Source organism: Uranotaenia lowii, chromosome 3 (assembly GCF_029784155.1).
Source record: "Uranotaenia lowii strain MFRU-FL chromosome 3, ASM2978415v1, whole genome shotgun sequence".
NCBI classification, from domain to species: domain Eukaryota; kingdom Metazoa; phylum Arthropoda; class Insecta; order Diptera; family Culicidae; genus Uranotaenia; species Uranotaenia lowii.
Genome location: NC_073693.1, coordinates 323,429,993 through 323,444,432, shown reverse-complemented (window position 1 = coordinate 323,444,432; position 14,440 = coordinate 323,429,993). Strand labels below are relative to the sequence as shown.

At 37.2% G+C, this 14,440-nt stretch overlaps 1 protein-coding gene across 1 annotated transcript in view; it reads left to right on the top strand.

Moving 5' to 3' along the window:
* The first annotated feature begins 357 nt into the window (after positions 1–357).
* LOC129753801 (uncharacterized) overlaps positions 358–14,440 on the top strand; it is a 39,222-nt gene continuing 25,139 nt past the window's right edge. The window contains exons 1-2 of the mRNA XM_055749650.1: positions 358–973; positions 1,154–1,709. Coding sequence (XP_055605625.1) covers positions 1,367–1,709 — 343 coding nt within the window. The 5' untranslated portion in view covers positions 358–973; positions 1,154–1,366. The remainder of the gene's footprint in view (positions 974–1,153; positions 1,710–14,440) is intronic.

Sequence of the window (14,440 nt, the reverse complement as noted above, 5' to 3'; positions counted from 1 at the left end):
GACGGAGAGAGCGAATGCATTCAGTGTAACAACATCAACAACATCATCATCATCATCAACACTGTAGGTACTAACTGGGCAGAGGAAAGGACCGATCCGGGCCGGACCAGCAAACAAGCTGAACCAAACCAAAACAACAACAGAAAACCGGCTTAGCTGAGCTGAGAGCAGAACTGCTCCGAGATCGAGCGCGAGCCTCGAACGATCGACTGGCTGCGCTGAGAGTTGTTGCATTTTCTGCTTCTCGCTGTTGTTGTTGTGTTGAGTGAGGTACCTAGTATGGCTTAAGGCCACAATCGTCATCGCGCGTGTTGTCAGTGGTGCGCTTGCTGTGCGACGATTTGGACGTGATTTTTTTCTAGTTTTTAACGGCTACGGATAGGTTTTGTTTTTCAAACTAGCTTCTTGCATCTTACACACAATAGTGCGCGCGCGTAGATATCGTTCGTTCTAGGTGCGTGATCGTAGAAGGCCTATCTGTTATTGTAGGAAATGCGGTTTTTGTTTCTTCGGATTTAGACCGCGAGCCTTTTTGTTGTTTTGTTGAGCTTCCTCGCTGTATTTGTGTCAGTGCGTGTGATTTGTGGATGAGCGCGGGCTTTTCTAGGTCTTCCCGGTGAATTCTTGAAGGAAGCACCAACTTTTCAATAACGTCGAAAGGGAAGATCGAAGAAGGATCGAGTGCATGTTTTTGGAGGTAGCAGTGATTTGGAAGGCTACCCTTAAGAGAAAAAAAGCAAGAGATCATACTTTGTTCTTATCATATAGATATCGAAGTCTTCTGGAGCAAATGATCCAAAGTGACATACGAGTGCATTTACGTTAAAAGTGAGGGCTAGGCTAGATCCCACTGCCCGGATAGTGTCCAGAGAGCCTAGCTAAGCTCAAGTGTCCAGCCAGGGTGCAAATGTTGCAATTGGTTCATTGAGATCAATTGAGATCAACCGCTGCGGGATCTTCATTACTATTGATGGTGCGTACAGTTGCATAGTTTTAAGTGAAGAAACGGGTTGCGCAATTGAAAAAACGATTGCCATAACAATTGAGTGCAATTGTCTGGAAACCGTGCAAAGGCTGGAGGGACGAGTGCATAAAAATGAATTTTCATCAATTTATGAAAAGCCCCGATTAAGAAATAACAACACGCATACAGGTTACACGGAGGGAGGGTGCAATACTCAACAGCAACTAACAGTGATGATCTTTGGTGTAGTGCCCATAACATAGTGAACAATCTCGACTGTAAAGCAGAAAATAATTGAAGAAAATACTCAAACAGAAGAAGGTTTTATCAAAATCACGTCCAAACTAAAACTTGAAGAAGAGAATTCATAACATAAGAAGACATAAAAGTAAACAACAAACAATGGCCATACCATTTCTGCAACCGGAAGATGATGAAGCTGCCCGGCTACACGGATCAGGAGCCGGTGCAGGTCATCCCGGGTCCGCCCCCATTGGAATGATGGCTTCAGGTGCTGGGGCAGGATCATCGGGGATTGGGGTCGGTGCAGGTCCACCCACCAATCCGATACCGATCAGTTTCGGACCGCTGCCACCGCCGCCACCGATTATGCCCGGTGGCATCGCCGGATCTCCGGCACCCAGTGGAACCGGAACTGCAGTGCAGACCCCGCTCATCGGACCGATGAACGGTGACCAGCTGGTGCATCTGTTCTACGAGGCGCTCTACCGTTACTCGAGAGGAGGTGAGTGGATTTTAGCATTCTCGAAAATTTATGATACAGAGAAGTCCTCAGGCCTCATGAATAGTTCACCCAATAAAAGTCGGGGACGATTCTGATTTGTCATGGCCTTTAATGAGTTTTTGCACCCATGCAGTCCCTTCAGTTATGGCGTTTTGCTTGAGAACGAGACCAACTTGAGTAATGAATATAAAGTGACACTTTTACGACGCATTTCTTAGGAAATCAGGCTCTCCGGTATGGCTAACAGATGGAAAGTTCATTGCCTGGAGGTTTGAACCGAGCACCTAAAGCTTAGTTCTTTTAGAAATGGGACACTTTCATTTGCTAATAGCTCGTTTACTAGATATCGGATATTCAAAATTTGGACAGCGTTTTGTTGCCTGTAAAAAGTACTATTCGACCTATTTTTTTCAAAATTTTAAATTGACGCGTTTTTGAATTATGTACGATGCAAGAGAAAAAGAAAAAAATAATTTTGCACAGTTTCCATTAAAATTCGTCATTATCCAATTGTTAGCTGACAAAACCGTTGATTATTCAAAGAATTACTGAGTTTTTGTGGTGAATAAGTATGTAAACACTGTCAATAATGTCCACAAAGTTCAAATCAAGCATTGGAGTGAAGCACAAGATCGGCAACTACGGTTGAGGGTAATCTGGGAAGTCAAGTCTCATACTAGTATTTTTAATTTTCAAAAAACGAAAAACTAAGGGTAGATCGCTGAAATGTCTAAAACAATTTTCTCCGATAAGCTGAAAGTGTTGCCTAATGATAACTCATTCAAACCCAACCTCAAACAACCATTTTTTGCTAGTTCCAGAGCTCGTAAGCTGTATAGCCGGTACCGAAGCTATGGGACAGATGATTTCTGATGAACGACAAAACTTATGAAATACCCTATTTTAAATAAATTCCAGCGTTTGAATCCTAACCATGTCTGCTCGTTGCAAGATCCCGAGTATATTAAAGTATGTATTTGCTGGTTATTCTGTATCAAATTATAATGATTTGCTAGAATTCTTCTCCTGCGAAAAAAAAACAAAAATTTTCAAAACGAAACTTTGGTTTTCGCTGTTATTAAAAGCCAAAAAAGAGTAATCTTGTATGTTCCACCCGCAACCTACGATTTATACTAACCGATTTTATCTTATTATAACATCTTATGATGGTTTTACTTCGTTATTGTCAGATTTTTCCAGGAGAAATTCCATTAAAAACGTTCAAAAATGTGGTCGAAAATAATCAAATTTGTTCATATCGAAACTACTGTATCCACTAAAATGCTTCCAGTTTCTTTTAAAAGAGAAGTATTGGATCAAAAAGTATCAGAAATTGAAGAAGGAGGGTGAAGCCATCTAAAATATAGATTTGACGAAGTATAAGTTGGAAAAACTGATCAATACCATGACTGAAAAAAGTGTGCGCCGGCCAATGGGAGATACCAAGAATAAAACAGAAATTTCTCTAAGAAAAAACTATAAATAATTTTTTTGAAATTTTTTCATGGAATATCATAACATTACCTTCATTTTCTTCAAAGAAAGTATTTCGATCAAACGAATGGTTTTTGAGATACACGCATTCGTAACTGTCCCATTTCTAAAAGAACTACGCTTTATTAACTTGATTGAGCCATTTATTCAATCTTTCGTCAATTTCAGCAGTCAATAATAACTAGTGCATTTTATGTTATTCATTGGATCTCCTGAATACGGAAGGCGTTTTGCTGTTATAAGATTTCAATAATTAAAGTTGTTCGCAATGAGATGACCAACGAAAATTTCGAGATGCAGTTGAAAATAATTATTTTTATATTCAGTTACATGTATATTCACTGGTATTGGGTGTGTCAATTGGTAAAACGTTCATTTTTTGTTTGAATTTTTTTGGCTTATTGTAATGTCTAAAACTCGACAACTTGGCAATTGTTGACTGGACTATAGCCATGCTGATAAACAGAACCATTTATGCAAGCATGTGAGGACTGCAACTCCAACGATGGGATGTCTCCAAGGCGGGATTTTATCATCGTTGTTGTGGTCCTTGATTGTGAACGACCTGCTAAACAAACTTGTATCCATGTGTTTGGAAGATCGGGGAAAACATGAGAATGTGTTGTCTAATACAATGCAATCTGCACTCAACTACGCACTATTTTGGTGCAGGAAAGAGGGAGTGAACATAAACCCTTCCAAAATTACTGTGATAGCCTTCATTATAAGACGAAAAATAACACTAAAACCTCTAACATTAGATGGCGAAGTGTTAAACTTCGAATGACAAGTGAAGTATTTAGGCATAGTACTAGACTCAAAACTATTATGGAACCCACAGATAGAGCATGTAATAGCTAAGACTACTATTGGTTTAGACTGGCCCAAATTTGTATGGGATGATTTTTACAACATTTTTTTCAACGCGGCACCCCCTATATTGGTGCATTTAGGTGAAAAAATGACGTTTTAAAAGTTACATGACATTTGGCAGAAGCACGAGCTGGCGCAAAGGACTTGAAATTTGTATTGAGATTTTCGGCTAAATGTATGAAAAATCGACATACTTTCACTCATTGTGTTATAAAATATGTTTCCAGTATACTAGATAGCTCAGAATTCCAGGAATTGTAGTTCAAACAATCAAAAACAAGTTTGTTGAGGATTGTATTGCGATACGAGTTGACTGTGATGAGTTATTTGCAATTGAATGTGTGATTTTTTCGCATTTAATCGATGTATCGTGAACACAATGAGAATAACAGATAGAAAATTTGTGTCCTCAGCAAAGTTGCGAAAAAAGCTCTGACAAACATTATTGTGGGGCATTTAGACAACTTTGCCGAGGACACAAACTTTCTATTCAATATTCTCATTGTGTGACGATGCGATCAAGCTAGTGCGATTATTAGCCCATACACCGTTCACGATATATCGATGATATGCGAAAAAAATTACACATTCAATTGCAAATAACTCATCACAGTCAACTCGTATCGCGTCATAATCTTCTTCAAACTTGTTTATCATTGTTTGAATTACAATTCCTGAAATTCTGAGCTTTCTTGTATACTAGAAACATATTTTATAACACAATGAGTGAAAGTATGTCGATTTTTCATACATTTGGCCGAAAATCTCCATACAAAATTCAAGTCCTTTGCGCCAGCTCGTGCTTCTGCCAAATGACCTGATACTTTCAGAAAGTTATTTTTTCACTTGAAGGCACCACCCTATGGGGTGCCGCGTAGAATATAAGAATATTTTGTGTTATGGGCCAGTCTAATGGGTATGCCTTAAAGGAGTATCTAAATAGGGAAAAAATGGGGACGAAAGCTGTAAATTATTTTTTTTATATTTACAGCTCTTAGAGACAGAACGTAGTGTCCTGAGGCTCTCCAAAAACAACACTCTCTATGAGGGAGATTTTTCAGGACACCTTAAAATGCTAAAGAAATCTAAATTAAACTCACTTATTGTGAAAAATGATGACTGGATTGAGGCCGTTTCCAACCTATACATAACATAGAATGTAACTATCAATGATAGGGGCGTGTGGTAGTCAGGTGGACCTGCGGTTCCTCCCAGATTGATCCTATTCTTCACTGATGGGTCTAAAATGGACAATAAAGGGTGATACGGTCAAAATTTGGTCAAGGGAAAACGCGTGTAAATCGGTGAAACCATTTATTTAAAAAATCAAATTAAATTTCTTTTTCAACTTTAATTAGTATAAAATGCAGGAAAAATATTCAGTTAGGCTTCCGCTTTTCCAAATCCGAATTGCCGGGCCTTACGCTTAACCCCTGCCATCACATTTTGAACAGCCACCTTGTCCACCTTCTTCGCCGCAGAAAGTCAGTTTGCCTTGAACTGCTGCTCGTCCTTAGCAGTTTTTTTGGTCTTCTTTAGGTTCCGCTTGACAATAGCCCAGTATTTCTCAATTGGGCGGAGCTCTGGCGTGTTGGGAGGGTTCTTGTCCTTGGGAACCACCTGCACGTTGTTGGCGGCGTACTACTCCATGGCTTTTTTACCGTAATGGCAAGATGCCAAATCCGGCCAAAACAGTACGGAACAACAGAAAAGGCAGCAGACGTTCATTCAAACACTCTTTCTCGTAAATATTTTGGTTGATAGTCCCGGAAGCTATGAAAATGCTGCTTTTCAAGCCACAGGTACAGATGGAGCCACAGGATGTGCTTGAAAATACCTGCTACCTTTCCCTTTCCTTTTGCCGTATAAAACTCCTGTCCCGGAAGCTGCTTGTAGTCGGCTTTGACGTAGGTTTCGTCGTCCATTACCACGCAGTCAAACTTCGTCAGCATCGTCGTGTACAGCCTCCGGGATCGCGCTTTGGCCGTCGTATTTTGTTTATCATCGCGATTTGGAGTCACTACCTTCTTGTAAGTCGATAGTCCGGCTCGTTTTTTGGCTCGATGCACGGTTGTAAACGATACACCCAGCTTATTTGCGGCATCTCGGAGAGAGAGGTTAGGGTTTCGCTTGAAACTACCGGCAACTCTCTTTGTCGTTTCAGCGGCTTTCGGTTTTCGATTTCCCCCCGATCCAGACTTCCTGGCTGTCGACAAACGTTCCCCAAACACTTTAATTACATTTGTAACGGTTGATTTGGCAACTTTTAGCGATTTTGCCAGCTTTGCCTGCGAGTAGCTCGGATTTTCGGGATGCGCGAGCAAAATTATGATACGCTGCTCTTCTTCCTTGGACGGCATTTTGACAACTGAAGAGTGAATTTCAAAATTAAAATAGGAGCAACATTCTACACACACATTGAAAATCAAGAATTCAAATTTTAACTATGATGATGTTTATTTAAAATTTTGTTAAAAAATGAATGTTTCTTCGAGGAAATTAAGATTTGGAAAAAACTTTTTGCAAATGCGCACAGAAAAAAAAGATTTTAAGTCTGTAAATTTCAAAACGATTGAACGTTCAATGCTGAAAAGACAGTGGTTTTCTTAAAATATATATTTCTCACTTTAAAATATCGCTATGATTCTACTCCATTAAACATTTAAACTTAATTGATGAAGAATAATACCATCAGTTTAAACAAAAATAAATTCTAAATTTGTAAGTTTTTGATTATCAAAAACGCTCACTGAAGAAGATAGTAAGTTTGCTTTCGAAATACAGGAATCTGAACTTTTTTAATACCGTGGTTGAATTAAAGGGAATCTTTCGATTGCTTTGATTCAGAAGAACTATTTAACAAAATAGGCTAATAACATAGATTAGAATTAAAAAATTAAAAATATATTCAAAAATTTCAATCATTAGAGTTTAATATGAAATTTTATATTTCATATTCTAAAAGCTGTGGTAAACTTTCTTCTTTTTTCTTGAAAAGTTTTCATAAACGTTCTTTAAGGGTTCCATTGATCAAAAAGATACATTTTTCTTCTGTATAAACTGTAATCATCGCTTAGCACAAAATTACTAATATTTAACCAATAGCTGAAATTTATGTATTTATTGTCTGGTAAGAAGGACTCCAAAGATTATGTGTGACTTGAATGTTGAAAAAGCGCCTTGAAGTATGATATAACCCAGCATACATTTTTGTAGGTATATTTTTCAACAAACTTTCTTTCACGTTTCATATACATTATAGAATCATCGCATAAAACGCGAAAAAATAGCATTTACATACCTACCGAAGTGAAGGCAATATACATATATATTTTTAATTTCTGGCTTAAGTCATAAGTATTATACAAATTGGACGATATTCAACACCAGACTTTTCAACATATCCGAGTCGGTAGACTTTAAGTTACCATTTTTACGATCGTTCACATAATTGTTAGGAATTGCGATTAGCAATAACATTGTTAACGAGTTGAGCTTTGATTTCTAATGCGGTTTTATGTTTGCTGGGGAAATTAAAGTGGAAGATATAACCTGTAGAGTTCTCTTTCTGATATAAATGAACTGTGGAATGAACAGTTATATGATCAAAAATAGTCAATGGATCCTTTTTTATTATTATTTTCTGCCAAGGATTAAGGCCACCGAATGAAGAATCGAGTCTTCTTCAAATTTAAGAATACCACCATTTCGTTCGCTCCGTGAAAATAACGTTCTAATTTTGAGTACCAAAACTTAGAGAATTACATGCTGTCCAAAAATGTAAAACACGGCTAGCTGCTAAATTTTTCAGAAATATATGATGAAAATAACAAAATGGGATCAAGTCTCCTCATTCTTCCCCTTACAGCAAATGTACTGGAAAGAGAAGTTGTATCCATTTCCTTTTTACAGTGCAGTGATTTAATATACAACAGGAAGGTTTTTTTTACACTGATATACGTACCGCGTAAAAAAAAACCGTGCAAAAAAAAACCGTGTAAAAAAAAGATCATGCAAATTCTGCAGCTCTGAATTTCTGACACTTAAGACCTGAGACCTGAGACCTGAGACCTGAGACCTGAGACCTGACACCTGAGACTTGAGACTTCAGACCTGAGACTTGAGAATATAGACTAGAGACATTAGTCCTGAGATCTAAGACCTGAGACTTTAGACATGACACCTGAGACCTGAGTCCAGGGATCTGAGATCTGAGACATGAGACCTGAGACCTGAAGAATGAGACCAAAGACATGGGACATTAGACCTGAGACCTGAGACATGAGACTTGAGACTTAAGACATGACACCTGAGACCTGAGACCTGAGACCTGAGACATGAGACATGAGACATGAGGCATCAGACATGAGACATGAGGCATCAGACATAAGACATGAGACATGAGATATGAGACCTGAGACAAGAGACATGAAACATTAGAAATCAGGCATGAGACCTGAGATATGAGACCTGAGACCTGAGACATCAGACATAAGACATGAGACCTGAGGCATGAGACAAGAGCCATGAAACATGAGACCTGAGACCTGAGACTTTAGACCTGAGACAAGCTAATAGTGTTATTACCGCGAAAAATTAGTTTAGCTCCGATTTCAACTTGCGACCCCTCTAGTGAAAGGGTTTGACTTGTAGGTGACGAAAAATAGTGTCGCGACTTCACTAGTACAAGCTACTAGTGTTAGAATCGCGAAAAAACCCTTTCACTAGAGGGGTCGAAAGTTGAAATAGGAGCTTAACTAACTTCTCGCGGTACTAAACCTAGTAGCTTGTACTAGCGAACTCGCGACACTATTTTTCGTCACCTACAAGTCAAACCCTTTCACTAGAGGGGTCACATGTTGAAATCGGAACTTAGCTAATTTCTCGCGGTACTAATACTAGTAGCTTGTCTCCGGTTTCAGGTCCAAAGTATCAGGTCTCAGGTCTCATGTTCCATGGCTCTTGTCTCATGCCTCAGGTCTCATGACTTATGTCTCATGCCTCATGCCTCATGTCTCATGTCTCAGGTCTAAAGTCTCATGTTTCATGGTTCTTGTCTCATGCCTCAGGTCTCATGTCCTAAATCTCATGTCTCATGCTGAGGTCTCAAGTCTAATATCCCTTGTCGCAGGTTCCAGATCTCAGGTTCCAGGTCTCAGGTTCCAAGTCTCAGGTTCCAGGTCTCAGGTTCCAGGTCTCAGGTCTTAGGTCTCAGGTCTCATATCTAATTTCTAATGATGTATACCTCTTGTCTCAGGTTTCATGTCTCATGACTCATGTCTCATGTCTCAGGTCTCAAGTCTCAGGTCTCAAGTCTGAGGTCTCAGGTCTCAGGTCTCAGGTCTCAGGTCTCAGGTCTCAGGTCTCAGGTCTCAGGTCTCAGGTCCCAGGTCTCAGGTCTCATGTATCATGTTCTTAGTCTCAGATCTAAAATTTTCCCAACTTCAAAAAGATTCTAAGTGTTTTCCTTTGAAAAGGACTTAGAATATTTTCTCTCAAAAAACGTGTTTATTCGCGAAATCCGAGCAAAAAAAAAAACCGTGTTAATTCCCGAAAACCGTGTAAAAAAAGCCGTGTAAAAAAAAAACCTTGGTGTATGTATCTCAGGGGTATGTGGGCTCATATGTGGGGCTACCAAAAGGAAAAGAATAACTTTTGAACAACTGCTGCGTGATCATGAAAAATTAACTGCAATATCCAAACATTGCATCATCCTTGCGACCACTGGGAATAAAATAACCCAGCAGCTCGCAAAGAACTACGCAAACTGAACAAGATAGCCATACTTGTAGATTTTTTCTTCTTAACCCTTCGTTTCATAAAGTAACAAATTTGCATCATTTAATGTATGGAAAAACTGAAAACTCGTATTTAATTTTAATTTTTTTTCTTGACGTACGCATCATTTCCAACTGTTTAAAATAATTTTTAGGGAAAAATAAAAAAAACATGAAACGAAGGGTTAATGCATTCATCCCTGGTGCTCCAAATAAAATCTACGCTTCGGCTTATGAAGAGAAGCATAATTGAAGATGGAGCCTTGAAACGATCCTTCTTTTTCCATCCGTTTCCAAACAGAAGCTGTCCGTATAAAGTGATGCAATTTGCTGGGTTGAAAAATGATGCACTTTGATTGTTAATGCGAGATTCCTGAGCAGATGGGAGGTCGACTTAGAATACACTTTTTTCAAATACGTAAAAAAGGTTCAAAATTGTCTAATTAATATTAGTGTTTCAATTTTGAGATACCAAAAGTGCTTTACGAACAATAAATTTGAAACAAAATTGTTTAAGTTGGATCTAATCTCAAAGAAACCCTTATAGTAGGTAATAGAAAAAAGTGCCAAGCTCAATGTCAAACCGTGTTATCTGAAAGCAAATTTATTTTCTTTGACATTGATACAAGGCAGAAAAAAAAGCAGCAATAAACAATTATTTGTCGCGAGTTGCGTTGATTTTCAAGCCTCTTTTTCTCCAGTCCTGCTCTACTGCACCAGCAGCTTCAGCTCTTTCGTCCGAGCTCCTCAAGCTTCTCCTTCATTTGCATTATTACCGCACTCCGGGTCGGTGAATGGCGTTGTAATAAGTTATGGCTCTTTATATTCCACTGGGTAACCGGCTTTCCGCGGAACCAGACAAGGAGCAGAAGGCAGGCAGGGTGCCAGCGCGAATCTAATCAGCTCCTCCGAGTTGTAAATGCAATTGCACATTTACACCGGAGGAGAAATGCCAGCAGGGCTTCGCCAATATCGGTACAACTAAATGTTGTCGGCTCCTGTTTATCCAAGTGGCGTATAACAATAATAATAAAAACTAATAAATTTTGTTTCGATTCCAAACCGATTCTGATGACAACTTTGAAGAATGGTTTTGAATCTGTCAAAATGATATGTAGTTGATAGGTTGGCATGAAAAATGTTGGTCCTTCTAGGAAAATAGGTCGGATAAGTTAGGACTTGACAAAGGCTGCTCATACGTTGCACATATGATTGGCACCTGAACCGGTGCTGAGTGATTTCTTGGATAGTGGGCAGATAGCAGATTTTTCAGTCAAAAAAATAATTTGCTTAATTTTCTACTTAATAGCTTTTCACAGATTTGAAGTGAACCATGGGAGAATTTTATTTAGCTTTATGTTGTTGGATGGAACAACTTTTTCAATATGTGTGGCGACCTATAACTTTATTCTGGTGCATTAAAAAAAACAAATCCTCGAGGACGCTCAATCAATTCTTGAAATCAGAAAGCCCTAAAAAAAACTCCCTAATTAGTGTTAATTTGACATTCTTCGCTAAATCCGTTATATCTCTCTCTCGTTTCTCTACCGATTTTTACAAAATTTATAGTTTTGAAAACTTCGTTATGTTATTTAAGTAAGGCTATGATCATTTAGAACCCAGACAGTTACAAACGTGTGTATTTTAAAAACTAATCATCTGATCGAAAAACTTTCTGTTGAGGAAATGAAGGTGTTAACATGATATTTAATGTAAAAATATATAAAAAAAATATTACTGATGATTTCAAGAAATACTTTTACTTTATCATAAAATATCTTTTGGGGCTTGTGATATAGCTCAGTTGGCAAGTCGATTGCTTCCTGAGCCGATGTCCGTGAGTTCGAGACCAAGAGTAAAACATTGGTCAGAGTTGTACCGGATAAGTTTTTCAATGACTTGTCCGCCAACTACATCGTTGATATAAGTCGCGAATGACATAAAGATGTTAAAACGACTATAATCGAAAAAAAAAAAAAAAAAAAAAAAAAAAAAAAAAAAAAAAAAGAATATCTTTTTCATCTTTGCACACTTTTTTCAGTCATGTATTGATCTATTATTTTTACCACAGAAGCTAAACCATTGCAAAATCATGATATTTTACACAAATTCACCTGGAATAACCTATTGGAATCTGGTTGGAGCCTTTTCATGAGTAGGCATCTCAATGAATTTGACCTCTTCAATTCGGTTTTAACGTAATTTTTTTTGTCCATCAGAACACATCTGTTACATTGCGTAATAACCGGTTGCACAGATTGGGATCCATGGAACTGCTAGAGAGGCAACAATTTTTGCATGCCGTAAACGGATTTACTGCATAGTTAAGGGGTCTCCTATAAATTATTCCCAATAGCCATAGAATTTTTGCCATAGCTGAGATCTAGGGTTCCATTACGACGCTTGGTTTGAAGTTCGTGAGCATCCTAGAGTGGCTTTTTTTACTTCTTAACCATTTGGGCCATAACAAATTTCAGAAAAATTAACAATTCATAAGTTTTCAAATCGACAATCAAGAATTTCCAATGCGATTGTGCAAAATTATTTTTTTCATGTCTTTTTGCATCGTAAATTTCTCAAACGTGAACTTAAATCAAAAAAATCTGAAAATATAGGCAAGGTAGTCTTTTTTATAACCAACACATCGCTGCTAATTTGTGCATATCCGAGTTCTATTTACGTAGGGCAAGAGGGGGCATAATGCCCACGTTAAGAAAAAAGCCTTGTTTTAGAGTACATTTAATAAGATAAACTTTAATTTTCGATTGTGTTTGGAAGTTTTGTTTATTTTTTTGTCTAAATCTGATAGTTAGAATAACTGGAAGGTCAAAAAAGGCCACAAATTTAATGAAGTTTGAAGTTAAGGTTAAAAATTGGATTTCAGATTCAGTAGGGGCATAATGCGCATATGTGTGTACCCAATCGCACCGTTTAACGTTAAATAAGTGTTTATTGATTCAAGGGCCTCCGAACGTGTTTACCAGGTAAAAAACTTCTATTCTACTTCACAGATGAAAAAAATGTATTGCTACGCGCAGTGCTGCCAGATATATTCTTGTGAATAGTTAATTAAATCTATATTAAATTTAGGAATTTTAAATATATTCGTTTATATTTAAGTTATGTTTTCCAATACAACCTATAAATATCTTTAAAATTGTTATGATGAAACTGCATATACATTTAAACAAATATGAAACTTGCTTAGAGATAAATGGACATGGCGCGTTTTGCCCTACCTAGACATGTTTATGAAAAATCGTTCAAAATAACAGGAAAAATAATTAAATAAGGAAATTTTTCGTTTTGTGATGCTTTTCAAGACCAATGTTCATCATTGTAACAGATGTCAGGTAATTTTTTTGACAATAGATGCCGTTATTCCTTACGAAAGCCAAGGCACAAATTGCAAGGAATATGGCTTGAAAAATATTTTTGAATTTTTGCAGGGATTTATCGCATATTTGATGCTAATTTTTTGTACAAAAGGTTTCTACAGTTGATTAGAAGGGAATATGATATAAGAGGGAAGTGTATATCTAGCTAGATATTGCAGTGGGCCGTTTTGCCCACACTGGGCATTATACCCCCAGTTCCCCTAGCTATCACCGAAACAAAATGTCCGGGTACTTAATGATTATAGCTTTATGTTTTTCATACAATATGCAGCTACAACACTTCAGTTTCCGTTTTTCAAATTCTTAGAAAAAAAATCGAAAAAACTTGCCTTCAAAAAAAAAAGACTGTAGATAAGCTACGAAATGCTAAAAAAAAATCATTAAGAGCCCAAGAAAGCTGAAGTTGAAGTAAACGTTTCACTCAAGGATAATTTTTTTGAAATTTTTTAAGGTCATGACCAAAAAATATGAAGAAAAAAGTAGAGTGATAACCGTACTTTTCAATAAATGAACCCTCAAAATTGTTTAAGTCACATCAAATAAATTTTGAATAGAGAATTTGAAATTTGTCGTGATTTGGCACATTCTCGAATCTTTAGATTTTCAAAATACGAAACACAGTATTCTTGATTAATTTACAAAGGTAGCTATTTTTTTAGGATGATACGTATATAGAAGTTGGAGTATGATATCTTAAAAGTATTTTGTAAAAGTCATTTAACTGGGCTCATTTGACAAAAACATCGTCGTTTAAAATCATAAAACTTGTATAAGCAGATTTATTTCTGCTTCAATCTTTTTTGCATGGCAGAGTAATTATAAAATTGTTTTCATTGAATAAAACATTCAGGCTTACACAAATTGTTTGCACTTAACTAACCAATGTTCAGCCTTTTAAAATTAATGCTGTTTACGTTTGTTAACTTTTGTGAAAATTCGTCTTTATAGTTATAGTTCAACAAAAATCCATGAAGGTTCCGAATGATAAATTTAAACGTTCAACTCCGATTGCTTTCGTGCAACAGAAAATTTGGCTTCTTATTTTTTGATTTCCATATCGTTATCTTGAAACTCTCACGCAACCTTGCAATACTGATATAAACCTTTGAATATTGAATGATTTTATTGTTAGTTGATATGATTTTGGAAAATTTAAATGATAAGGAAGAGTAGAGAGTGTTGATCCCTT